The 27,171-nt window shown below is 43.0% G+C and overlaps 2 protein-coding genes across 5 annotated transcripts in view; one reads left to right on the forward strand and one right to left on the reverse strand.

The window, feature by feature from the left end:
• Nucleotides 1-9,325: 9,325 nt before the first annotated feature.
• LOC310865705 (semaphorin-4E-like) lies at nucleotides 9,326-11,440 on the forward strand (the record flags this gene model as incomplete). The annotated part of the gene is made up of 1 exon (XM_083774917.1): nucleotides 9,326-11,440. The coding sequence occupies one exon, from the start codon at nucleotides 9,326-9,328 to the stop codon at nucleotides 11,438-11,440; it is 2,115 nt and encodes a 704-aa protein (XP_083631043.1).
• Nucleotides 11,441-14,783: 3,343 nt separating this feature from the next.
• The window catches only part of ate1 (arginyltransferase 1), a 116,281-nt gene continuing 103,893 nt past the window's right edge, over nucleotides 14,784-27,171 (reverse strand). For 3 of the 4 annotated variants that reach the window (XM_083775254.1, XM_083775251.1, XM_083775252.1), the window contains 2 exons: nucleotides 23,596-25,648; nucleotides 20,724-22,677 (listed from right to left, as the gene is read on the reverse strand). In XM_083775254.1, the coding sequence (XP_083631380.1) occupies nucleotides 25,458-25,648 (191 nt within the window). In that variant the 3' untranslated portion in view covers nucleotides 20,724-22,677; nucleotides 23,596-25,457. Of the gene's footprint in view, nucleotides 14,863-20,723; nucleotides 22,678-23,595; nucleotides 25,649-27,171 lie in introns of those variants that run through there. The other variant, XM_083775253.1, reaches the window with a different exon arrangement.

Below are 27,171 nucleotides of genomic sequence, written 5' to 3' on the forward strand. Positions count from 1 at the left end.
GTTTTTATTTAGTTTTCATTTAGCTTGTCAGTGAAAGAAGGTAGTCAACGAACATTATTTGTCATAGTATTAGTCGAGGCATGATGGGCCCGAGAGCTGTGCATTGTGGAGCAGCCTGCACTTTGTATTTAATATTTGTGTTTATTAACAAAAAGACAGACTTAAAGGACTTAATTAATTGCAAAAAAAAAGAAGACAGACATAAAGGACTTAATTAAAAAAATAAAACATAAAATAGGACAAAGACAAAGACATAGAAAATAAATGAAAAGAACAGGCCATGATTTCAGAACAATGAGTCATTACAATAAGTTACACTAGCTGTTAGAGAGTATATATCATAAGAAGAGTCGAGGATTACAAATACACAAACAGACTAAATACTAAGTATAGGTTCAAGCCAGGTGATCTCAGAGCCAGCAGAAGTCAGTCAAGGTCTGTCTCCTCTCCTGCAGACACACATCAGAGTGATGGAGGGCTAAGTGGAGAGGGCCAGGAGGAAGAACAGATCACACTGCCCCGAGCCAGCTGCATTAAAGAGGTGCAGGAGAATTAAGTGGAGACTTACGGCAGAGAGGAGAGGAGGAGGCTGTCTGTCTGTCAGAGAGCATGAGATAATCTGAAGGGACAGCCTGCATGCCGCAAACACAGGCAGGTACGTTGAGTGGAAAAAAACCCATGGACCAAAACTTGGGAGGCTTATTTTGGATGAACCACTTGGGGTGTGTTATCTTAAACGGGATAATGAATGTCTCTTTCCGTGGGAATGAATGAATAGGAGTTTCACGGCGAAGACAAAGCGGTGCAGAATAATGCAGCGCGTCTGCCTGTGTCTCGCCATCTCAAAATGGTTAACCCCCGGTCGCCTGCTATAAGATTTCATAATAGATGTTATCTTAATTTTCTTTTTCTACCACTATTATCGCCATTTTCTGTTGCAAGGCCTCTTTGTGTGCTGACTGTGCTCAGTGAGTGAGACGCCAGTTCTCCCATCTTAAAGTAATACTCCATAATAATACTGCCTGCGCCTGGCAATCTGTTGTGGTGAGGTTGGCATTGTGCTGCATGCACATACGTTTCTGATTCAAGCACTTAAGTCTTAAGTTCTTCTTTTTGGGTTTCCCATTCATGTGTGGTTTGGGCAGAACGGGGCCATCTTCTTAAGCGAACAGTAAAACCCAGGGGCCCCAGACCGACGTGGGTTCACACCAAGGCTCCACATTCCCACCAGAGAGGATACCCATTTCTTGCGGTATGAAACTGTAATAACCTGACCAGAAACCCCAAACACTTCCTTTTCCCGCAATACAGCAGATCATATTTTTTGTTATGTTATTCTTCATATCTCGGCATTGGCCTCCAGAGTGCCTTGTAAACTCTAACCCACTGGTTCTTATTATTATTATTTCTTTCCTTCTTTCTTTCGTAAAATTCACAAAAAACCCCTTCGTTAATACAACCTCACACCAGTAGATTTATTCCAGCCTTCAAACAGCCCCTCCTGTACAGTGTGCCAGACTTTCTTTAAGGATTTTTAAGTGAATTAGAATTGCCTTGAAATTACGCCCGGAGACGACAACGGAGGGAGCAGGTCAGAAAAGAAAAAGAAAAAAAAAAACTTGAGTCAGACTCAGAACAGAAGACAAGAGAATTAAGAGGAGAGTGTGAGAGAGAAATAGAGTGACATGGGGGGGGGGGGGGGGGAGAGAGAGAGAGAGAGAGAGAGAGAGAGAGAGAGAGGGGGGCATCTGAGAAAGCAGAAAATAATAGAATTGAAATAAATATGAATGGAAACAAAGAAAGCAAGAATATAATGTAGAGTGTGGAGAAAAAGAGCAGATTGTCGAGAGAGAAATGGAAAATGTAGTTTGGAGAGAGAGAGAGAGGGACCCCCCATTTGTTTGAAAATATATGCCAAGGACCCCAAACATAATTTAACTCTGAGAGTGTATACAAATGGTTCCATTTGTAAACTATACAGACCCATAAGGATCCATTTGGTTCCTAACTATATCATTTAGCTGGGGACCCCCTGGAACTACCTCAACGACCCCTGGCTGGGGGTCCCCAGACCCCACTTTGGGAACCACTGGTGTTAGGGATATAGGCAGTAGATACTGGGAAAGAGAGAGAAGAGAGAGAGAGAGAGAGAGAGAGAGAGAGAGAGAGGGAGAGGAAAATGGAGCACTGCCCCCTCCTCCTCTGGATTCCAGGTTAATGACTGGGCTGTAATGGTGCTGGGTTGCAATCCGCCAAATGAAACAAGGGCCCCAGCCAGCCCAACTATGTTTATTTCTCTCCATTTTTCATCTTCGCCTTTTCTTTTTCTTTTTCATTTGTGACATGAAAAAAAGATTCATATATACAGAATCTGCACTTAATTTGCATGGCAGCCCACTATTTTCTTCCCTCTTTTCGACTGCAACCCCCCCCCCCCCCCCTCCCCCCTTTCTTTCTCTTTCTGCAAATTCAGCAAGTCTGTTGGCCAAAAGCAGGGATTTGTGGCTGGTGTTGCTCACTAACCAGTGAAGGGGATATTTTGTAGCAAAAGAAATTACCCCCTCTGCGAATAACTCTCTCTTCACTGTGGCCTCATACACTGACCTGAGAAAGAGTTGGTTGAAACCCCACTGAGAGACTGACCACTACAAGCTATCATTGCTTAACGATGACCCCCACATCATGACAACCTGGTTACCTGGACAGGAAAACTCACTCACGTTCACACACGGGGAAGATTAAATAAACAATGCAGTCTTCCTTTCATTGTCAATGGAAGCCAGCGACATGACGTTGCAAAGGCCCAACGATGCATGTAGCTGCTCCAAATCAACTCACAACGCGCCTTTGCATCGTTTCATCTGCCCGTGTGAACGCACCATCACCCGTGGACTTTTGGCTATCGCCGTCATCTTTTCTTGGACAGGACTCAGGAGAATAGTTGAAGCAGTACATCTTTTCTCTCCGAGATAGCTATCCACTGCAGAAGCCTCACGAGAGATTATACCATTTGAACCTACATTTCCAAACATAACATAAATTGTTCCAGGCAGTATTACTGGTATGAAAGGAACAGTCTTAAGTGACTGAGTCAGATCGAGGCATTGTTGGAACAGACAGTAATAAGCTTCTGGAAGAATCTTTAAGCCTGCGCACTCACGCACAGACCCATGCAAACCCAGTAGTTCAGAGCCGGTCAGGTTCTGTGTTTCTGATCAGCCCTGCATGTGTGAGCCACTGATGGGCCCTGATCCAACAGCCACAGTGGCGGGATGAGAGCAACCCAGGCTGCATGCCACTAGGGGATTGCTAGGATCAGTGCATCTCTCCCCGTATCTCCGGACGGCTTTGAGGGGCTGCAGGGTTTTTTTGCGAGTGCATTATGAATTCTGGCCATGATCCTTTATTTGGTTCAATTTACGGGCGCCATGCAATGACCGCAAACTCATAACACAGACATGGATCTTTCCCATGTTCATGGTGTCCGACCGAGGAAACCACAACTAGGCTACAGCTGTATACTATCCTATTCAACGCTGCCCATGCAGAAGTATTTGATGTTGCTAGGCCACAACCGGTTGAATCTGGGGTTTGAGATGGACTTGCATGCTCTTTTGAGGAGTAATTTATGTCATACACCGGATCACAGTGCATTCATTTGTAATATAATGTAATATGTAACATTATAACAATCAGACCATAACATTGTATGTCTGAGTTATATTACAGAAGTTAAAGAAATAAAGGTCCTGTACCTGCGTCAGTAATTCTTTATCCAGAATGTATTATTGCAGACCAAAAGGAAAACACAAAACTGTTGCCATTGAAGTTAAATTGCAATATTCTTATCAAATTTTAACTTGACCAAACAATTAACATAATAATTCACTTCAGTTGAAAGTAAGTAATCAAACCATTGTAGATCTTCTATTTTCTGAGTATTCCATAAAGTAAAAAGTATAAGTATATTCCTCACCCAATCTTCAAGTCAGGAGGCCACAGCACGTTGTCCTTAATTTGTCCAAAAGCTCTGAAGAGATTCAGAGCTAAACCCTCAGAAATGTTCCCTGACCAAACTTTTCTTCATCCAGATCTCAATGTTTTCCGGCCCCACTACTCTGCGGTTTATCAATTTCTGATTATAGTTTAGTATTGGCCTCAAAAGAGTCTCTATATGACATACCACCACCAAACGCTCTCTTTGATAGCTAAAATGAAAACAGCCGCATCGCTTCCTGTACCTTTATAGATGTTCCTTCCTGGTAGGCCTACCTCACTTCCTGGAAGTATTGCTAACATGATTTTTTTTCTCCCCACAGCTCCCCCTATGATGAAACCTTAAAAAAATTAATGACCATATTCAACTACACAAAACAAAACCTTTTTTTCCCCGTACACTACATTTCGGTGTTAAATATTCAACCATAATTTAACCAATATTGTCTTGTTCAATACTCAAACCAGGACAGGAAATACATTTCCTCACACATTTATGTGTCACAAAATGATCTACAAATGGAATTATTGTAATAATAATAATAATAATAAAATAAAAAAACAGGCTCCACCAACATGCTACCTCTCTAGATTGAAGTATGGAACCTTCAAGATGCTCAATTCAACTCTGATATGAGTGATTACCATCTGATATGTGTTCAGCTCATAGTTACAGTAATAGTTGTTGGGTGTTTTTCCTTCCTTCCTCTCTTCTGTGCTTCTGGGTGTCAAATCCTAGATCATACATGGGCAACTGGCGGCCCTCACCATCGCTTAATGTGGCCCGCAGGTTAATATCGGAATACTGATGTATTAATGATTTCAGCTAATTACTAGTATTAAAATGTTATTGTCTTTTCTTATGTCGCAGTGCGACGCATTTTGAGCTTGTAGATCGGATATTTTTGCTACGACAGTAATATGGAATGTGTCCCTCTGGAGTGAGTGTGGAACTATAGTGGCCCTCTCCATCGTCAAAGTTGCCAACCCCTGTCCTAGATCTAAATAATAACCATGTGAAAAATAATTACCAGACAAATGATAATTTAACATAATCAAATCATTTGATTGCAGCACTGGATGAAACAGAACAATATTTGTACCGTCAGGTCAGGCGTCTACAGTACACTATGCGACTCTTAGCGATAACAATGAGTCACTATCTATCTGTACACTGACTTGCATGGCATAGTCTGAGACTCTGAGTCTAAGATGAAATTGGCCAATACGTTTACAGAGATGGCTAAATAAATAGAAAAAGGAAACTGTGTTTTCCTGGAATAGACCTAGGAAAGAACACCTGTTTTTTAAGGAGAGGAAGTACAACTGAGGTACTTTCCACTTAAAAAATAAGTAATCTTGCAGAAATGTTATGCTGCAGTTCTGTACAAATACTGTATGTGTCCAAGTCAGTAGGCAATCGGGCCACAGGAACGTTGTTACAACACACAAATCAATATTTCTTATATTTGTTCACTTTTACAGCAATATAGATATGATGTGTTCGGGGGTTTGTTGGCTGTGGTACTGTACAGTCATGTGAAGTGAAACATGGCAGCTCCACCAGTGGCCGCGCCCTGGCCTGTTGCTGCTTGCAGAACCAGCCAGGCCCTTCTGAGGCCTCTCTACACCCAACTGCTTGTCAGGAGTTTAAAGGATTTGACTTGCTAAGCATTTCTGCAAATGGTCACGCCGTACCCATATAGCGGTCAGCTGAGTCGCAGGTGGCTTGTCCTGGGGGGGGGGGGGGGGGGGGGGGATCGGATATCAGATATACAGATGGACAGGTCAGCGCATAGACGTAGAAAGACAGGAAACCACGGGCAGAGGCTTGCGAGACAGGACGGGAGTTGGATTCAAACCCATATGGTCTGCAGTGGTGGAAAACGTACCCAGGTGTAACACAGGGGTTCTCAACCCGTGGGTCGCGTCCCCTCGGGGGGGGGTCGCCAAATTATTTTGGGGGATCCCCAAATTATTATTTAAAAAAAAAAGTTGACATAGTACACATAATGCATGCATGCATAAAGTGCATGCATAAACTTTCATTAATGATTATATCTGGTTTTCAGTATTCATTTATGATATTTTTTCTCTATTATTAAGGTTATTTAGTTTGTATTGGTGGGGAGAGGGGGGCGGGGCGGGGGTCGCGAGACATGGCCAAAGCATTTCCGGGGGTCCCCTGCAGTTGAGAACCTCTGGTGTAACACATCACTCGGACAGTCTGCCTTCTCAGTAAAGGGGGCAAACCTCTGGAACTCCCTGCCTACGCCAGTACTAAAACTATAGAGATGTTGTAGTCATTGTTTTGTAGTCATCAGGCCGGAAAAAGAATACATTCCAAAATAAAAGCTCAGGCTATGAGAGAACGAGTCACGATCATCATCCACTCCCGACCGGATCACGCGTCCATTTAGTAACACAGACCAGTCAAGCCTGGTGACGCGAGGTTAGTAGCTAGCCCAGCCCGTGGCATGCACTGCCTCCCGCCTCCACTCTCTGAACCCTCCTCAGCTGCCGATGCCTGGCCCTTTATCGCTCATGTAAAAACGTCTTGGTGGACCAGTTGAGCTTAGACATGTTGCATGAGACATTTTTGACATTTCTCAAATGCGTGTCTAATCGGGAATGGCTGCCAATGTCTGTTAAGGCGCTCTAAGTGGGAGAGATGGTTGAGGAAGAGGAGGTGTCGGTCTATATAACATATAGCTGCATGATGTGAAATACACACAATGTAAAGTATGAGTGTTAAAGGCGGCTGTACCTGTCTTTTTTTTGTTTGTTGTTTTCAAATTAAGTGTTAAAATAGGGATGCACCAATCACTTACACCAGTGGCTTTCAACCCTTTTCATATCAAGGCCCATTATTTATTCAGCATTTGAGCCACAGGCACAGACCACCATTCGATGAGATGTAGCCTCTCAAACTCAAGCCTTTGAATATTTTGTTGTCGTTGGAAAAGGTTTTGTCCACAATTCCATGCTGTATTGTTGTTGGTACCATATAGAGATAATAACAGGCAAACGCTTATCAAAATAACAATTCTTCAACATTCTCTAATTGTGCAGACTTCGGACTGTAAATTAAGTAAATGCAAATGTTTAACAATAACTTGTCTTGAGAGCGTAAAATGAACCCAAACAGACCCATAAGGGTCCGTTTGGTTTCATTTTACACTCTCAAGAGTTAAAGATCTAATAAGGATCCATTTGGTTACCAACTCTCCTTCATTTAGCTGGGGACCACCTGGAACTCCCACAAGGACCACTGGTTGAAAACCCACTGACTTGCACCCCCTTTAATTTAGAGTGTACAAAATGGACCCTTTTGTACACTGTCAAAGTTTAAATGAATACGCCAGATTTGAATGTGAAAGTTTGCTAGCGACTCCTCTCAATTAACTTTTATAATGCACATTACTGCATGCACCATGAAGTGTGCATAAACGCACACATTCTGCACATCATCTCCAGTACTGAGAAGCTTTTAGACAGCTGAACAAAAGAGAGCATACTAACTGTAGAAGTATACAGTTAAAATTGAAAAATAAGAACAATAGTGGTGGAAAAATAGCTTATTAAGTTATTATGGCCTATTAGTGGGAAAGATTGTATGCTTTACTAGTTAGATATGAGGGCCAAGTGGATTTATGACATGAAATGAGGTGTGAATTAAGGGGGGGGAATGGAGGGAATGATGGTGAGGTTGGTCTTACGCAGACAAGGGGAATTTAATGGTAGAGAACAGTTGTACGCTTGTTGCTTTTACAATGAAGGTCATTTATGTGTGCACGGGACTCCTATTAGTGCGTAATGCATGGAAATACAGTGTGCTGAATTTTGGGGGAGTTCGAGGTTCAGGCCGCTACACGGCCCTCACATCTAGAAACCTTGCACATCCACCTCTGAGGGCCCTCACAACTCACATCTCTCCCTCTCCCCTCCTCTCTCTCTTTCTCTCTCCTTCCCCCTTGTCTTTCTCCCCCTTTTCTCTCTCTCTCCTCCCCTCCTCTCTCTTTCTTCTCTTTCTCCACCTTTTCTCTCTCCCTCCTCCCCTCCTCTCTCTCTTTCTCTCTCCTCCCCCCTTCTCTTTCTCCCCCTTTTCTCCCTCCCTCCCTACCTCTCTACCTCTCTAGCCCTCTCCCCCCCCCCCCCTCTGCAGCTACACTGCCCTCATATAGCAACATATAGCACATCCACACTACGCGGATGTGCTAACCTAGTAATCTGTATATGACTTCATCGTGTGTCACACAAAAGTAACACAAGTAACAAGCTCACAATGCAGTGCCCGGCATCGAGTCAGTCGGATAAGTGGTTGTATACAGAGCCACCAATCCGACCAATATGTCCACATATGGGCATGACCATATGAAGTCCCCTCAGCACACTGACGTCCTCTATTAAAATTGACTTAAGGGAGGACGGACCGGACGTCTCTGACACACACGTGTCACCATGACTCAGCCATAACCATATAAGGAGTTCCCAAAGCTGCTACACCCAAATATGGAGTGTTGATACTAAAGACAAGGCGGCGATCCGAGCACTCAAAAGATAAAAAATAGGGAGAGGGTGAATAAAACTGTGTTGATGTCTAACCTCAATGTGTCGTCATGGCATCAGGCGCAAACAAACAGTCAGCTCCATATGGGCACAAAAGGAGGCATACCCATATATGGGCATATGCCAGCAGGGATCTCCATATGGGCATAAAAGTGACATGGACTGACAGAAACAGCTATCTCCATATATGGGCATATATCAGCAGTGCGACATGGGTGTGAGGGGCACCCCAACTCTAGATGTGGTACTCAGTGATGAGAAAATACATCAGGGAACTCTTTATATGAGCATACAAGGGGAACTGGCAGAAAGACAGACAAATACTGGACTCTAGACAATAGAGATCTCCATATATGGGCATAACAGGGGCACACCGACACGACTACATGTTTGTTTATATCAGGTTGCTATGGTTACCATGACGTCAGACTGGAATCTGATGTCATGGATGTCCATATTTGGGGGCGAGACTGACATTGAACTCTATATTTGGGCATGAGAGACCGTGACATCACTGTGACATTACTGTGACATCACAGAGTGTCAAATAAAAGCAGCAGCCCAAGAGTGCCATTTACACTATGAATACATACAGTCCAGGAGACTCCATCAGAGCAGACAATTGCAAGACAAACTTTATATACCATGACCTATAACGTTCCTGACAGCATCAGTGCTTAATTGTTTCCCACACCTGAATTATATATAGACCATGTCTCCTCTGTTTGTTTTCTTCATTCTCTGGGGATGTCTTCTCCCCATGTCCAACACTCACTTCGGCATTCCACGAAAGACTGTCACCTACCAGAACGAGCTGAAGACGTTCAGAGACGAGGGGATCTGGAACTACACCACCATGCTCATGAGAGAGGATTTGGGTCTGCTGCTTCTTGGTTCCAGAGATGCAATCTATGCCCTGAATATCGACAACATCGCCGATAAGAAAGCTGCAGTTCATTGGAGGGTTACCGAAGCAGAACAGAGGGAGTGTTCATCCAAGGGAAAAGACGCTGAGGTGGATTGCCGTAACTACATTCGGACGTTGCACACACTGGAAGATGGCAAGGTGAATGATCCCAGGATGTATGTTTGTGGAACAAATGCTTTTAAACCCACCTGCGACTACATGATGTATTCTGATGGACAGTTGAGTCTGGAGGGAAAGCTTGAGGACGGGAGGGGGAAGTGTCCCTTTAATCCTTTCCATAGACACTCTTCCCTCATGGTTGGAACTGATCTGTATTCTGCAACAGCAGTCAACTTCATGGCCTATGAGCACAGTTTGACAAGGTTCCGCAGCTCAGCCTCGGCTATTCAAACTGACCGGAGAAGCTCCTGGCTCAGTGACCCCGCCTTCATCCACATGGACTTTGTGCCCGAAAGCGTTGGCAGTGCCGATGGTGACGATGATAAGGTCTACATGTTCTTCACAGAGAAGGCAGAGGAATATGACTTCTCCAGCAAACTCACGGTGTCGCGAGTGGCTCGTGTCTGCAAGGGGGATATAGGAGGTGCACGGACGTTGCAGAAGAAATGGACTTCGTTCCAGAAGGCACATCTGGACTGCCCCATCCTTGAGCACAGCCTCCTGCCTTCCATTGTCCAGGATGTGTTCCTGCTGAAGCACTCAAACTGGACCGAGAGCATCTTCTATGCCGTCTTTACACCTCAGTCGAGCTCGTCAGACATGTCTGCAGTTTGTGCATACAGTGTGTCTGCCGTTGGAAACGTGTTCAGTGAGGGGAGGTTTAAATCGCCCGAAACCTTGAATGGTGAGATCAAGTGGGTGACGTACACAGGTAAGTTGCCTGATCCCAGACCGGGAGCTTGCATCAATGATGTTGCTCGAAAAAAGGGGATTGAGACCTCTTTTGAACTACCAGACAAAACCCTGGAGTTCATCAGAGATCGGCCCCTCATGGCCGAGACTGTTCAGCCACTCAATGGGGGCCCGATGGTGGTGAAAAAGGGGCCTCTGTTGACTCGGATTGTAGTGGATAGTGTATTGGCACTAGATGGTGAGAGATACCCTGTTATGTTCATCGGCACAGACAACGGCTACATTCAGAAGGCTGTGAACTACGCTGGGGAGATGTTCATTATCGAAGAGATTCAGCTGTATAAGGACCCCAATCCCATCAGGACTCTGCGTCTCTCTTCCAGCAAGGGCCAGCTGTACGCAGGGTCAGAGTTTGGTGCTGTGCAGATGCCAGTCAGTGACTGCAGCCGCTACGAGTCCTGTGTGGACTGTATCCTGGCCAGAGACCCCTACTGTGCCTGGGAACCCTCCTCTGACCAATGCAGCCTAGTCTCCAGCCTCATGGCGTCTTCCTCCGACACTGCCATTCAGAGTCTAAAGGGAGACATTTCGCAATGTCCTCGTCCAGAGCCGGAAGAGCCACCAGTTGAAGATGTCGCCCTGGTTCCAGGGAACAGCATTCTGCTGCCTTGCCAGCCGGACTCCAACCTGGCGCAGGTCCACTGGCGTCTGTCGGACCAAATACTTCACTCCGACAGCAGCAAATACTACATCCACGACGGATTCCTCCTCGTTCGAGACGTCTCGGAATCAGACACTGGCTTGTACACCTGTGACTCCTCAGAGCAGGTCAACAAGAGAGCATACAACAGAACCATGGCGGTGTATCGATTAACAACACCAACAACACCAACACCAACAACTACAACAACAACGACAGAAACGGCAGTGGGTCTTACGGTGGCCGTGGCCCTGCTCTCTCTGCTCTCTCTGTCCCTTGCTATTGTTTTAACGTGGACCCGTTTCAGGGGAACCAATAAAACCCAGCAGGAGCGCAGAGAACCCGAGAGTCAAGACGACAAGAGCAATGTGTATGAAGTTGTGCACATGTCATGACAGGGACATGACCACACTGTAGTGGTGCAACAGTTATAAGCGAACTAATTGATTTAATTTATTTAAAGAATATACTGTATGTATACAGTATATACACAGCAGTATAAATGGTGAAAAGAAAATCCTTCTTCTTCTTATTTTTTATTTATTTATTAATTAAGCACAACATTTATATCAGGTTGATATGGTTACAGAATGGAATCTGATGTCATGGATGTCCATATTTGGGGGCGAGACTGACATTGAACTCTATATTTGGGCATGAGAGACCGTGACATCACTGTGACATCACTCTGATGATCGGAGTCATCAGAGTGCCTGCCTAGGCAACTTTAAGTAGCCTAGGCAGGCCTAAAGTTCAATGGATTGTTCAAAGACTGAGCTTAAATCAGAATTTGCTACTAAAAGTATAAAGACTAAGTTGCTCAAATACTTTTAGTCTTACTAGAATTACTAAAGTTACTAGGTTAGGTTTCTGTTTATTCTAAGTGGGGAACAAAGAACCTTTTTTGCATGGTGGGGAACATAGAACCTGGGGAACACACGCTTCCGTATACAATACATGATCTGAAACTATCAATCAGCTGGCACTGGTTTGTGTTCAATCGTTCTAAAACTGAAATATTCAAAGTAATCTAATCATTATACTTTTCTATTACAATAAAAAAAAGATATAATCTGACTTTAATCTAGTGAAGATGACATTCAATTTATTTTCACTATCAGTTTTCAATTCTATTAAATAATTTACAGAATGACCTACAGTACCTACCATCTTCTCAACAATGTCATGGAAACAAAATATCCTTTGTTCATGATCTTCATTAATTATGTCTTGCATTTTTATTTCTATCTTTAATCCGTATTTACTATTCAAAGACAACTCAAACAATAGTAGTTTTTATCTTCTAATTTAACAACTATATTGTCACAACTTTCACATTATAGTTTTAAAGCAATCCTTGACTTATTTCCATTTGTTTTATTTAAAGAAAACTGTTGCTTTGAATGATTCTGTCACAAGGTCTCTTTGGATATCTATTATTTTCCTTCATTCTCAAATCATGTTCTTAGTTAATTTACCTCTGGTATATCAACATACACTAAGTAGTTCTTAGTTCATTTACCTCTGGTATATCAATATACACTAAATTGTTCTTAGTTCATTTACCTCTGGTATATCAATATACACTAAGTAGTTCTTAGTTCATTTACCTCTGGTATATCAATATACACTAAGTAGTTCTTAGTTAATTTACCTCTGGTATATCAATATACACTAAGTAGTTCTTAGTTCATTTACCTCTGGTATATCAATATACACTAAGTAGTTCTTAGTTCATTTACCTCTGGTATATCAATATACACTAAGTAGTTCTTAGTTAATTTACCTCTGGTATATCAACATACACTAAGTAGTTCTTCGTTCATTTACCTCTGGTATATCAATATACACTAAGTAGTTCTTAGTTCATTTACCTCTGGTATATCAATAAACACTAAGTAGTTCTTAGTTAATTTACCTCTGGTATATCAATATACACTAAGTAGTTCTTAGTTCATTTACCTCTGGTATATCAATATACACTAAGTAGTTCTTAGTTCATTTACCTCTGGTATATCAATATACACTAAGTAGTTCTTAGTTCATTTACCTCTGGTATATCAATATACACTAAGTAGTTCTTAGTTCATTTACCTCTGGTATATCAATATACACTAAGTAGTTCTTAGTTAATTTACCTCTGGTATATCAATATCTATATAAATAACCTTCAGTGGTATTCAATGTTCTACCACTTTGTGTGTCTGTGTGTCCGTAGCACGGAATGTGATGATGATGATAAGAGCGCCCCTCACTTCACACAAGTGTGATTTTTGAGAATTTGTTTGGAAGTAATTACTAAAAGGTTTTGGGAATGGACAAAGCGTTCCCCGGGTCTAACATGAACGTAAAATGAAGCCTGTCAGTCCTTGAATTGTTTGGGCCCAGCTGGCTCATTGGCTGGCCCAGACAACGAGGCGGGACTTCCCCCCTTCTTCTTAGTTGGTTTTTATTTTGACTCGAGTGGTTGGGGAATCCTGATCATAGACTGTAACGGTAGCCACGACCCTCAGAACATATGCGACTTTATGGTCATCTTTTTAATAAATGGGACCATAATTTTCCAAAAATAATATTATGACATTATAAATGAGACTTTAAACTAGTGACTGGAAGCAGAAAGTATTCATGACCATGTTTATTAAGGTAATACAGTCTAGGTGAAGTTGGGCCCAAATACATGGACTTCTATGGGGCTATGGGTTTTTTTGGGCCCAATGACAGCGCCACAACAGGCCATTATATGAACTTTCAGGAAATCCCAATTTCCTTAGTGGCTTAACAAAATATCTGTCTGACTGCCCCCCTGATTTGAACATATAAATTAAAATCAGACCTGTGTGAACTTAAGTGAGGGAGGGGCGCTATTATCGTCGTACATCATCATGACGTAAAATAGACACTATGCCTATTTGCTCAGACACTATGAGGTAAAATTAATAAATTATCCATTCACTTTCAATGGGAATTTAATAAGTCGTTAGGTTTGTTTAAGGCGAAGTTTGTGGACGGCAACTAAAAATTGGATGTAGGGGGGGGCTTGCACCTCTCAAAAAAAGACGAACTGTCCGGCACCAAATCCAACACAAAGAACAACACCATTAACGGCGTGCTGTAGAAGAAGAAAAAAGTATCTCAAGCTTTTTCTGGGTTTTGGCTCGTAAGTTATAACTTGCCCCGCTGGAGTTGTTGTTGTGGAGCCAAGGTTGTGAGCCATAAATAAAAAAAATGATTTTATAATCTTAATTATACAGACATTATTTTATTTTTTCCCTGCTCTCCAACCGAGGGCCAGCTCCCCCTCAGACTCAGCAGGCTCACCGTAGGGCGGCTGCCAGGCAACCTCAACAGCAGCAGCATTCAGCCAAGATTTAGAGCCGGGTGAATATGCAGCCTATACGCTGTCCAGGGGAGTGAGAGAGAGACAGGAAGGGTGGAACCGCCACGGCTGCACCTCCACCTGGGTCTGTCGGGAAAAAAATTGCTATAAAATGGTCTGCTATTTTTTTTATTAGAATCCTGAAAAGTAACTTTTCAGGATTTCAAGTAATTTCCAATGCATATAGTTATAGGTTATACTTATGTTAACTTTAGCCTGCAGATTCTATAGCTTGGATTCCCCGTCGATGAGGTCACTGGTGGACGGGCTTCTGAACTGCCCACAGTCCTCCTCCCATGAGACAAAGAATGAGTAGAACATTTTATAATTGTGGTATTTTATCATGAACATTGGTGAGGACCAATTATATGAAGGTAGGTTGAAAAGTGGTGAAGTGGTCCTTTAAGTGAGGTCGGTGCTGGAAAGCAGAAGGTGGTACTGTAGAGAGAGAGAGAGAGAGAGAGAGAGAGAGAGAGAGAGAGAGAGAGAGAGAGAGAGAGAGAGAGAGAGAGAGGGAGAGAGAGAGGGAGAGAGAGAGAGAGAGACAGAGGGGGGTTTGAGGAGACAGCACACATATTTGAGAGGCGGGTCATGAGCCCCAATAATACACCCCATTGGGGGACCATGTACAGCTAACCCACTAAGAGAGAGAAAGGGAGAGGGAGAGAGAGAGGGAGGGAGGGGGGGTAGTCTCCGTACTAAAGGACAGAGGGACAGATAAAAGAAAGTGAAAGGAGAGCGGGAGGGAGGGGGGGGGGGAAGGGTAAACAGATAATGCAGTAAAGGCCTATATAGTAGGAGGAGGTGGGGAGAGAGAAAAGAGCTGGATGAGGGGAGGTGCAAGAAAGAGACTCCGACACGCAGGGGGAGGGTGTGTGTGTGTGTGTGTGTGGGGATGGGGGTGGCAAGTGAGGACACCATTTACTGCCAAGCCGTCATTGTCTGCATCGCCATGACAACGGAGTGGCACTCCCACCCAAAGCCAGGCGGATCTCTCCATTAAAAGACGCGGCAGCGGCGGTGGCCCTCGGGTTGTTTTTTCCATCGGTCGCCCCTCGTGTTCAAAGAGCTTAGTGGTGGTAGTAGTAGGATCCATTTATCCACATGGACCCAAGCCTCCCTAATATTCTGGATGTGAACATTTTGGCCCCACAAATAAATAGTTGATCTGCAAGTTCCCCATGCGTCGACGACGCATTGCGAGCTTGTACATTGTGCTGTTTTTCTGCGAAGACACTTGGGGCTGTATTTTGCGTGTCTTAAGTACCAGGTCTTATTCCCTAACTTGAGTAAACTACAGACCTGGAGGCGTGATCAATGCTCTTTGGCCACTCAGAACAGCCAAATGGCATTGATCACGCCTCCAGGTCTTTAGTTTACTCAAATTAGGGAATAAGACCTGGTACTTAAGACACGCAAAATACAGCCCATTGTGTACGAGGGGGGAAAAGGAGGGGGGGCTAGTATAGAGACCTGGGGAACCCCGTATATATGGTTTAAGTCGTTAAAGTGACATCAGTGAGACTACTGAAAAGGTCAGGAAAGCAGAGGAACAGAAAATGTGTTTTCTCAATTGAATCTTATTTTTCCCCTGAACACTTTCCCCTTAAAACATCCAAGTATCCGGTGGTCTGGGGACCACCAGTGGGCCTTGAGTGGGTCTCCAGGTGGTCCCCAGATAAATGGAGAGTTGGTAACCAAATTGAGCCTTATTAGATCTTTAACTCTTGAGAGCAAAAAATGAAACCAAATGGACCCGTCAGAGTTAAATTTTTGTTAAACACCTGTAGGCTATTACTTAAAAGTCTACACAATTAGAGAATGTAAATTAATTGTTATTTTGATCAACGGCTGTTATCTCAATGATACCAACATCAATACAGCATGGAATTGTCAACAAAATCCTATCCGTCGACAACAAAATATTCTACGTTTTGGGTCCGAGAGTCTAAATGTCATCAAATGGTGGTACGTGGCTCAAATGCAGAATAAATAATGGACCTTGACGTGAAAAGCTTTGAAAACCACTGCACTATAGCAGTTAGCCCCGAACCCTTCTGCCCAAACCACTGCACTATAGCAGTTAGCCCCGAACCCTTCTGCCCAAACCACTGCACTATAGCAGTTAGCCCCGAACCCTTCTGCCCTATAAACCACTGCACTATAGCAGTTAGCCCCGAACCCTTCTGCCCAGGGCTTGAAAAATAATGTACATATGCATATACCCACCTGATGATCACGATCGCATTCCACTGCGTGCAACAGCCACGTTGGGCCAGCCAGAAACCCCCATGCATGTCAAAACACATTCTCTATGCTTCCGTAATAACTCAGGGCTAATCACTTTAGCAATTGTCTCCTGGCGGAACAAAGTACCCCTCCCCCCCTCGTCCTGCCATGCCAAGGGAGCGGTCCGGTGACGGTGTGCTGAATCTGTATGACAGGGCCCCAGTACGACGGCGCACCCCCCCTGTCCCTCTGATAATCCCCAGGAGAAAGGGCCCACATTTGGGGCGCGATACGCTTAATCCGGGGGGGGCCTTTGCTCACAAAGGAGCCCCACACTTCCTCTGGCCTGGGAGCTTCCGCTGGTCCTGGGGGCCCTGGCATTGGTGCCAGTACACACACACAATGCACCACCCGATACATGTTACAATGGAGCAATATAACACACACACACACACACACAGTGGAAATGGACAGAGCGAGAGAGAAAGAAGAGAATCAAGAGAGAGAATCAAAAACAAACTTGTAAATTCACACTGTCCTTACAGGGTGCCAATCCAAACAGTCAAACCAACCAAGTCCACGCACGAATGCAGTGAGTGTAAACATGGTGCAGGCACACACTGTCACAAACATTTCTGTGCTCTCTTTCTGTGTCTCTCTCTCACTCACTCTCTCTCTCTCACACACACACACACACACACACACACACACACACACACACACACACAGTTCAAGCAATGTTTAGGTTATGTCCCTGGGTTTAAAGAAAGCTTGAATATTTACCATAGAAAGATGTGCTCCATTTAGAACAGAAAGAGGCAGATACCATGTATCGAGAGAGAGAGAGAGAGTGTCACGGTTCGCTCCTCTGCTCCTCTTTGTCTGTGTTTTGGGACTTACTTGTATTTGTGTTCTGCACCTTATTTTTGTACTTTTGTTGTGAGAGAGAGAGAGAGAGAGAGAGAGAGAGAGAGAGAGAGAGAGAGAGAGAGAGAGAGAGAGAGAGAGAGAGAGAGAGAGAGAGAGAGAGAGAGAGAGAACATTCATAAACTGGAAGATTGCTTTATTTAACCACATTAACACTGGCAATTAAAATAAAATAGCCAATCTACAAGCTCGCATTGCCATCACAACGTGAAGCATTGTGAGCTTGTAGATCATACAATGAATTATATGGGGCTAAAGTTGTACAAAAAACTTACATTACCACGGCTTTCCCAAAGATTTTGCCCTTTATTCACCAGGAAAATAGGCCATACTTAAGGATAAGGACAGATGAGTCACGTAACTATTTATTTCTTCAGCTCTTCTGGTTTGGAGTTCAGAAAAGAAGGATTCCCTAGTAAGCACAGTCAAACATCAATGCCTCAGCCATTTTGCTCTCACATCATAATTGAGAATGGGAAACATAAACTCCTCATTCCATTTTCCCCTTGGTTCTTTAAAAGGGCAGAAAAAATACATTCTGACATGAAGTATAGCTGGATCCCAAAAACCGTTCATCAATGTTCAGGCAGAGTCGGGTAAAAGCTGTCCAAAGCAGAGTGAATTGAACTTGCCTTTCCAAAAATACAGCTGTAGTGATTGTGCAACTTCTCTGGCCCTCATTGTCGGTGTCCTCTGTGGCACCCCCCCCCCCCCCCCACACACACATCTGTCATCGAAACTATGCTAAAACTAACAGCTCTATGAAAAACATCGACAGAAAATTAGTCATAGTCTCTTGAATAGTTTTCATTTAGTTTTAGTCACATTTTAGTCACCTGGAATGTTAGTCTAGTTTTTGTCGACTAAATATAAGATTTATTAAAGTCGACTAAATCTACAGTTGATTTAGTCGACTAAAATATATTTTGGTCAATTCTAGCTTAGTTTTCAATTCGTTTCTATTTAGTTTTCGTCAGTGAAAAAAGGTAGTCGAACATTTTTTGTCACGAAATCTCTCAGTACCTGAACGCCTGTGGTGTGCACAGACATTTGGAGGGGCAGGTGCTCAAGTGAAAAAAGAGCACCTTGTGCGGCATGTGGAACCACCGGCTGATTAAGTTAGTAGTGTGTGCATGGGATTTATAGGTTTTGGGGCATAATAATATATTAGAAGCTTTTAATCCAGAATTGATCAATGCCACCATGGGCCACATATGCTGACTGTACACTGTACAAAACGATAATTAATTAAATGAACAAACAAACTTTCAAAAGGGCACATTGCTGTCCAAAGGGCAAAAGGGCAGGTGCTGGAGCACCACTAAGTGTCTATCTGTGCACGCCCCTGCTGAACGCTGACCCTTGGCTGAACGTGGTGTCAGCAGTGGTTCATGGTCAGCACAGACCTCTGGTGGTTAATATAATAAGAAGTATGAGCAGTGATTTGTGGGGCAGGGATCGAACGGCGCTGTCCCATACAGTACGAGGGACTTTACAGAAAATAGCCGGCTGGATGGGGCCAATTGTTTTGACAGAAAGAGGTCCACCACGGTACTGGCATTAGTCCCTGCGTGTGGTGTCCACCAAGACTAACTGCTCATGACAGGGCCAGGAATGTGTGTGTGTGTGTACGCACCAGGCCCAGGGGAAGCGTGCCTAATGTGGGAGAGAAAACAGTGAATCCAACATGGCCTCTAGCCAGCGTCAGTGTTCCTTTCCTGCAGAATTAGCCTGTCAATCTGCCCTTAATTCTCAAGGACACAGGCAGCTCATAAACGCAGGTTGGGTTTAAAACTGGAGGCAATGGCAACGTTCTTGCCCGTTTTTTTTTATTTATTTCTTTCTGAGCACCGGTTGCAGACAAACAGACAGACAGACACACAGACAGGACAGACAGACAGACAGTCTGGCAGAAACAGGCTGTGGAAAGTCAGACTACAACAACTAGTCTGATACGGCCCAGTCTATACGGTCGGAGTTTGACTCATGTGTATGTGTGTGTGAGTCCAACAGCAAGCTGGCAGGGGTCCTAGATGAGGCAGGAAGCCCACCCAGCCAACGCAGAGCAGTGGTTCCCAAACTTTTCAGCCACGTGACCCAAAACAGAAATTAGACATTCTCCCCGGGACCCAAACTAGTGAAAATAGCAGATCTACAAGCTCACAACGTGTTCCAAATTTGGTCTTTTCACTACATATTTTCTTCTAATTTATGACATTTCTTAGATTTTCCGTTTATTTCGTCATGAAGTTACTTTAAAAAATCATTGGATTTTGGTTTAATTCATGAAACCTTTTTTTGGGAGTGTTTTTTGAAAATCCTTTGAAATAATAATTAAAAACAAAATTTAGGAACAGAGTGTCCGCGACCCACAAATGGGTCCTGATGCACTGTGAACTAGAAGAGTTCTGCGCCACTGGTCAGATACGGCCCAGTCTATACGGTCAGAGTTTGAATGTGTGTGTGTGTCCAATTGCGAGCTGGCAGGAATAACTCTGCACATCATGCCCTCTATGTATGTATGTGGGACGTTCATGTCCATGAGGTTTTCAGACAGGCCCAGGCCCTCCTCGTCCAGAGTCCTGGGTGTTGGCCTTGCTGACGTGGGTCTGCCTTGGGCTCAGACCCAGCCTCAGCCCTGGCTGAGAGTTACTGGCTGCTGTTGACACTCCACTGGAGGGCCCAGAGGCCATTTGCATTCATGTTCTGCCAGCTTATATAATATCCGACACCTGTCGCCGGACCCAACTCAAACAAGCCTGACGACCACATCACAAAAAAACTGAATCTGTGTGCGTATTAACTTCTTGTATCCGTGCAAATTGACGTTCCATTTGTGCAAGGTTACAAATGTATTGCTGCCCCCGTGGCGAAGATTTCTCGGAGTTGCTTTTAACCCATTTAGATGTGAGGACGCACCTGTATAACTTTATAGCTTTTAACCACTTTAACCGTTATTTTAAAGTTTAGGTGTTGAAAATCTTGTAGATCTGCCTCTTCTTTTTTTATGTGGCACATGAAATAGTTTGAGAACCACTGACATAGAAACAGGTTTTTATGAAAACTGCAGTGATTTTATTACATAGAATCAGTGTGGTCGCCCTCACGTAATTTCCACACCAAAGACAGACAAACAAACCAAGTGAAGAAACAATATTCCTTTATTTAAGGTTAAACCAATAATAAGTGTCAATATTAAAAGAAATGCAAATAAAGCTATAAATATAACATACAAATAGTTTTAAAGTTGGCTTCACAGGATTCTCTTGAATAAGATGTTTGTGATTGTGGTTTAGTGGGAGAGCTTGGATGTTTCGGGATGTGATGATCAGCTGCCAAAACCATAAGCCCCCCCATTCTAGTCCATACCGAAAATTCACACGTATGTTTCAAAATAGAAAACAAACAAAGAAAAAAAGAACTGACCAACAAATATGTATTCCACAACCAAAATAAATGTTCTCATTTCATATAAAAGCTGCAATCTGGATGTATTTACATTTTTAATCCATCCGAATGGTAGCGTGTTAATCCAATTTATTACATGCCTTGGCTGAATGCTGCATTCTGATAGTAGTAACAGTATTTTGACAGTTTGATCAGCAGTTCCTACCCGTGTGTTTATGAGCTATGTAGCTCAGTCTCTAGGCTAGAGACGCTAGACAGACCATTGACTATTTTCTCTACCGCCAAGCAATTCAATCCTTTTGATGAAATAGCTTCGATATATTTTGTGTCAATTTAAGTATGTAGGATAATGAAGAGCGAGGTGGCCATTATTGAGAAATGAACGTTGTGAGCTTGTAGCTCACTACTGCTTAAACATTTATTTTCCAATTCATGGAATTTCTTAGATTTTGCCTTTGATTTCTTCATGAATTGTAATTCATGAACAAATGTAGCTTTTTGGGGGAATTTTTTTGGAAAATGTTTTGAAATAATTGAAAACAAAATGTAGGAAACAATGTAGGGAGATTCTTTTTTTTTGTCCGCGACCCACAAATGTGTGTTTGGGGGAAGTGTTTTTGGAGACTGTGTAACTAGTACGGTACATCTGCAGTGGATGGCCTCCCTTCTTCCACCGATAAATGTAGACCCAGAGTGGTCAAGCAGGACAGTGGTTCCCAAACCACCCCCAGACACAAAACAGAAATTTGCCCGGGACCCAAAGTAGTGAAAATAGCCGATCTACAAGCTCACAGCGTGTAATTTGCTAGATTCTTCTGTCATTTCTTAATGACATTATTGAAAAAGTTGTGCTTGGGTGGCACAATCCTCGGTAGAACGTGGTGAAACGTACGGATTTCAGCTTTAAATATTTCGTTGCTGTACGTGAGACATTAGATGAGGAACATACAGTCACCAAGTTGAAACCGATCCCACATTTTAGTACACAGGACCAACCCATCGTCTGCCAGAGATTCTGTGTATGTTTTCTGCCCTCGATTACCATAAACAGTGTTGATTTCATCGACTAATACTATGGCGAAAAATGGAAACTAAATGAAAACTAAGCTATGATGACTAAGACTAAATATGTTGACAATTTTGTCAACAAATAAAAACTAGACTAAAACACTCACTCATACACTCAAACACATTCATTGTTGCGTTTCATTTTTAACTAAGGGACTGCAATGGAAATAAGCCGTTGGCTTTCTTACATTTATCCTTTTGATGATGTATAACAATGTGCATGTTTCTGTACATGTAAACATTGTCAATAAACATATCAATCAATCAATCAAAAATGTTAGGGACTAGTGGACAAGAGATCCAGTATAAGACATTTTACACTTGGTTGCATGCTGAAAATGGCAGATCTACAAGCTCACGGAGCTATTTTCAGCAAGTGTAAAATCAGCCATTACGACGACATCAAGGCGCGCCAAAATAAAATTTACACTAACACTAACACATTCCAGGTGACTAAACTATGACTGAAACTAAAAACAAAATTGGATGTCAAAATCAACACTGTCCATGAAGCAAGAACATAACATTCACATATCTAACATGGTTTCCTAATTTGAATCATACAATGTGAAATATATTTGTTTGGGGGTACTGTACGTACGGGGTCACCATACAGTAGGGCTGGGGCGGTATGGGATTTTTATTAGCGCGGTTATTGCCGGCCCCCATACCGCCGGTTTGGCGGTTATTACCGGGGGAATGATAAGAGGGCTAATAAAAGTTACAGGTATGGTGTGTGCGATATTAATTGTGAGATTACCATAATGACGGTAATCATTAAAGGACCACTTTTGAACCTATCTTCATATAATAGGTCCTCACTAATAGTCATGATAAAATGGCACGTTTCTTTCTACTCGGTCTGTGTCACATAGGAGGCCTAATCTAATTGAATACCCCTGCCATAAAGCATTACACTTGTTTACAAGAGGGTCCACCATTTTCAATTCATCATATCATTTTGTACACTATGCACTTCTATAAAGCCAAAAACAGGAAATCATCATAAAGGAGGTAAAAAGGGGGAAAACGTATACAGTGAGGGGGGAAAGGGGTGGGTGGAGTCAAGGGATTTACATCTTAATGACAGTTGGTAGGGCGTTCCACATTTTTGTGGCATAGGAGTGAAATGAATTTAGGTGGACCCTCTTGTAAACAAGTGTCCACTCACAGTTAACAGTCTTTGTATTGAGTTGTGCTTGAAATGTAGTGTAATTCTGCAAACTGTTAATAAATATTTTAATCAATCAATCAATCAATCCTTGTTTGTGCCGAATCTGGGTTGCACATGGTTTTTTGAACTCCCTCTGGTGTTGTTGTGTTGATGGCATGATTAGACTGACTGAGCGTCACTGTTTATTATGATACACTTTTCATTTCATAAAAAAGAAAATAATCATTTCATAAAAATAAAAATAAACCCCCCCCCCTTTTTTTTTTTTTTTTAACCGCAGTAATGAACCCGATACCGCGGTATGCGTTACATACCGGCGGTATGGCGGTATTGCGGTTATTGCACCCAGCCCTACCATACAGGACTGAAAGGAAACGAGTGTGTGAAATCAAAGCGACACCAACATGAATGCTTCCCTATATATACAGTACCCAATGTGGTTGGTTAGGTTTATTCAAGTCATCAAAAGGCATACCTGACAGCTAAACAGTGTTACTGAGGCTTGTTGGATTATAAACAGTGAACTTCTCTTTTTTCTTTCAACCTTTTTTTAATTTCAAGGACCATTAGGCCACGGACCGCCATTTGATACCAATCTAATGTAACATTTGTATTTGTTAGATATGATTTGGTCCAATAACGGTCTGCAATTGGTCCAGAAAACCTTTTACCGTTCACGTATAGGCTACTGTAGGTATACTCTCTTCAAAATAGCAATTCTTGTACATTCTCTAGTTGTATTATATTTGTATAACTGTTACGTAATAACGGTGATGATTAACTATCAATCATATAGTCCGGGACTTCCTAGAGCAGTGCTTCCCCAACATTTTAGCCCGTGACCCAAAAGAGAAATTAGATGTTTGCTAATATTTTCATGATTTAGAAACTGAATGCAATGACTTTTCTTTTACAGTAATTTCATGAAGAAAGAAAAGAAACATCTATGAAATTCCATAAATTAGAAAACAAAGTGTGTAGATCGGCAAATGTCTAATCTTTCTTTTGGGTCTCGGTCTGGTTATAAAGGGTACACGAGACTGAGATGCAAGTGATCATGGGAAGGCCAGCGGGCAAAACGGGTTCATTAACATACCGAGTGGATACGGCCGCGTTCCAGCCTGTGTGCAGCGAAGAAGCATGGTGAGATTATACAGAGGGACGCGGTGAAAAAGCACTTTGCACAAAGAGAGGAAAGACATGGATGTACAGACATACAGGCAGTCAGACAGACAGACAGACAGACAGACAGGCAGGCCAAAAAAAGGAAAACGGACTGCAGTAACATATTTTCAACCACTTAAATCCTATGTTTAGGATTCCTCCAGGGCCCTATACTAAAGGCCCCCGTCCTGTTTTCGCTCTCCACTTACAGTACTATACTTTTCTGAAAAATAGCAGATCTACAAGCTCATAAAGCATCACACAATGCAACGCATTGTGACCTTAGATCTGCTATTTTTTTTGGAGGGGGGGGGGGGGGGGGGGGTGTGAATATTCGTCCCCAGAATAGAGGGTATTGCGCATGCATAAAGTGAGTGGCAAAGTTCAATGCAATAAGATAGGACTTTTCTGTTTGGATGTATGTATGGACTATGGGGCTGTCGAAGGCCAGAAAGGACTTTTATTTTGCCACTCGGCAGACGTTCCCGCATAACGTCCGGGTATGATGATGATGTCACAGCGTGCATGCCGTCTATAGCAGTGGTTTTCATACCAGGGTCCATTATTTATTCGGAATTTGAGCCACGGTCCACCACATTTGATGAGACTTAGCCTCTCAGACCCAAAACCTTTTGGACTTGAATAACATTTGGTCCACAATTCCATGCTGCATTGATGTTGGTACCATTAGGAGGGATAACAGGCAAACGTTGATCAAAATAATCATTCTACATTCTTGTGTAGACATCTTGTAAATTAACACGTTGCGCCCAGGACGTCTCCATAATGTGGTGCCCAAGACGCCTGGGGACGTCTTTGGGAATTTTTTGTGAAAAGAAATAATAATAATCACATTATTACTTAACGCACAAAATGCGTCAAGTAATGCACATGTTTAACAATAATAACTCTAAAAAGATCTATAAAGGGTCCAAACTCTCCCATCATTTAGCTGGGGACCACCAGGAAAACCTCCTCAAGGACCACTGGTTGAAAACCACTGCTGACACTAGGGTTCAAGTGGTTACGTTAAGGGGGGGGGGGGGATTTAGGTGGGGGGGTTTTAGGCACGGTAGAGCAAGATCCTCTGCAGGATCCTCTCGGCACAGACCTGGCCCAGCAGGCCTGCGTACTGCTGCACCTCCTCCTCCTCGCCAGAGCCCTTGCGTTTGCGACTGTACGCGGTGTATGGCATGACGGTCCGCCGGTAGAGCACCAGAGCCCTGCCCACATCCGTCAGCACGCGGGCATCGCCTGCAAAGAGACAGACAGACATACAGACAGACAGACTCAAAGGTAAAAAAAGGCACTGGAGCAACTCAGACAATTTAAGCCCTTATTTTATTATCAGGGTGCAACGTTTCGATGTTTCAGTTACATCTTCGTATTATAAATGGTGCATTTATATAGCGCCTTTATCCAAGGCGCTTTACAGAGATTAGTGCATTACATTCACACACCGATGGCAGGGGAAACCATGCAAGGCACCATACCTGCACATCGGGAGCAATTAGGGGTTCAGTGTCTTGCTCAAGGACACTTCGACACCAACTCTGGGGGAAGCCCGGGTTCAAAGTGGCAACCTTGCGGTTACCATCCGGTCACCCTACCACTGAGCCACTGCCGTCCCAGGCTAGTTGCATCACATACAGCCTTGGTTTCCGAAACACTGGGTCGGGACCCGTTTGTGTGTCGCAGAGACATTTTTTCTGGGTCCCTTTATTTTTAACCGTTTTAAATCATTATTATTTGAACACATTTTCTAAAAACATTCCCAAAAAGCAAAAGTTTTCACGAATTACTACCAAATTAAATTATTTTTCTCTTGAAATAAATGAAAATAAAGGTAATGGGTCGCACACACAAAGACTGCGTTTTAGTTTTTATTCTTGCATGATGGATCAAATTTGATCATGTTGCAAGAAAATACTCCTTGGGCTAAATTCGGCCATAGCCACTGATGACAGCTATGGGCATTTTTAGGCAAAGGAGTGTTTTTTGTGCAAAACTAATGCTTAAAATGGATTCAGCATCATGAAAACCCCCTAGTTTGACATGTCACATGCTACTTAAAGTATAATGAAATTTGGAATTTTTTGCCTTATATTGGTTGATCTGTGATAGTATCTGTGAAGAAAGCTAGTGGTAAGGATTTTCTTTGCAGATTTGCCACAACTTAAGCTAACTTTACCTAACTACATGTACAGGAACCCCTTGGAACTAGGGAATGAGCGACTAACGTCAGGACTTCGGCGCTCTATAGAGAGAGAGAGAGATATGGACGGAGTATGGGCGGAGCATGCCTTAAAATGATTTGTTCCGGTCGCCATGTTGTTTGTTAACCCATTAAATACGTAGGACATTGTATACTCGTCATGATTATTACATTTTGCGCCATGCGCCCTTTACAGGATCGTCATAAGGCGTTTAATATCGTGTCATTCATTGAATCGCTCTGGTTGCTATGCACGGTTGCTAGGGCCCATCCCGCACCGTTTGTTTTCACTCAACCACACTGGCTCCTGTTTTAGGCCGCGTCTTTGCAGGCTTTTTTCTCTTTTTCTTCTTGTGTTAAGACTACAGTAAAAGTACAGTACAGTTAGCCATCTGATCATTGCATTTATACGTTGATTGTGTGCCGTCATGCTCATTTGAGCACAGGTAGAGAGCCTAGCCTACGTGTGTATGGGGATGGTTGTTAAGTTATTTCGTCAGCTGGACACCCAAGCCATATTGGCGTGCATTTGATATCTCCCGACACACAGCACTAACAGCAC

This window comes from Protomyctophum parallelum (genome assembly GCF_964188405.1).
Source record: "Protomyctophum parallelum genome assembly, chromosome: 10".
Lineage (NCBI taxonomy): Eukaryota > Metazoa > Chordata > Actinopteri > Myctophiformes > Myctophidae > Protomyctophum > Protomyctophum parallelum.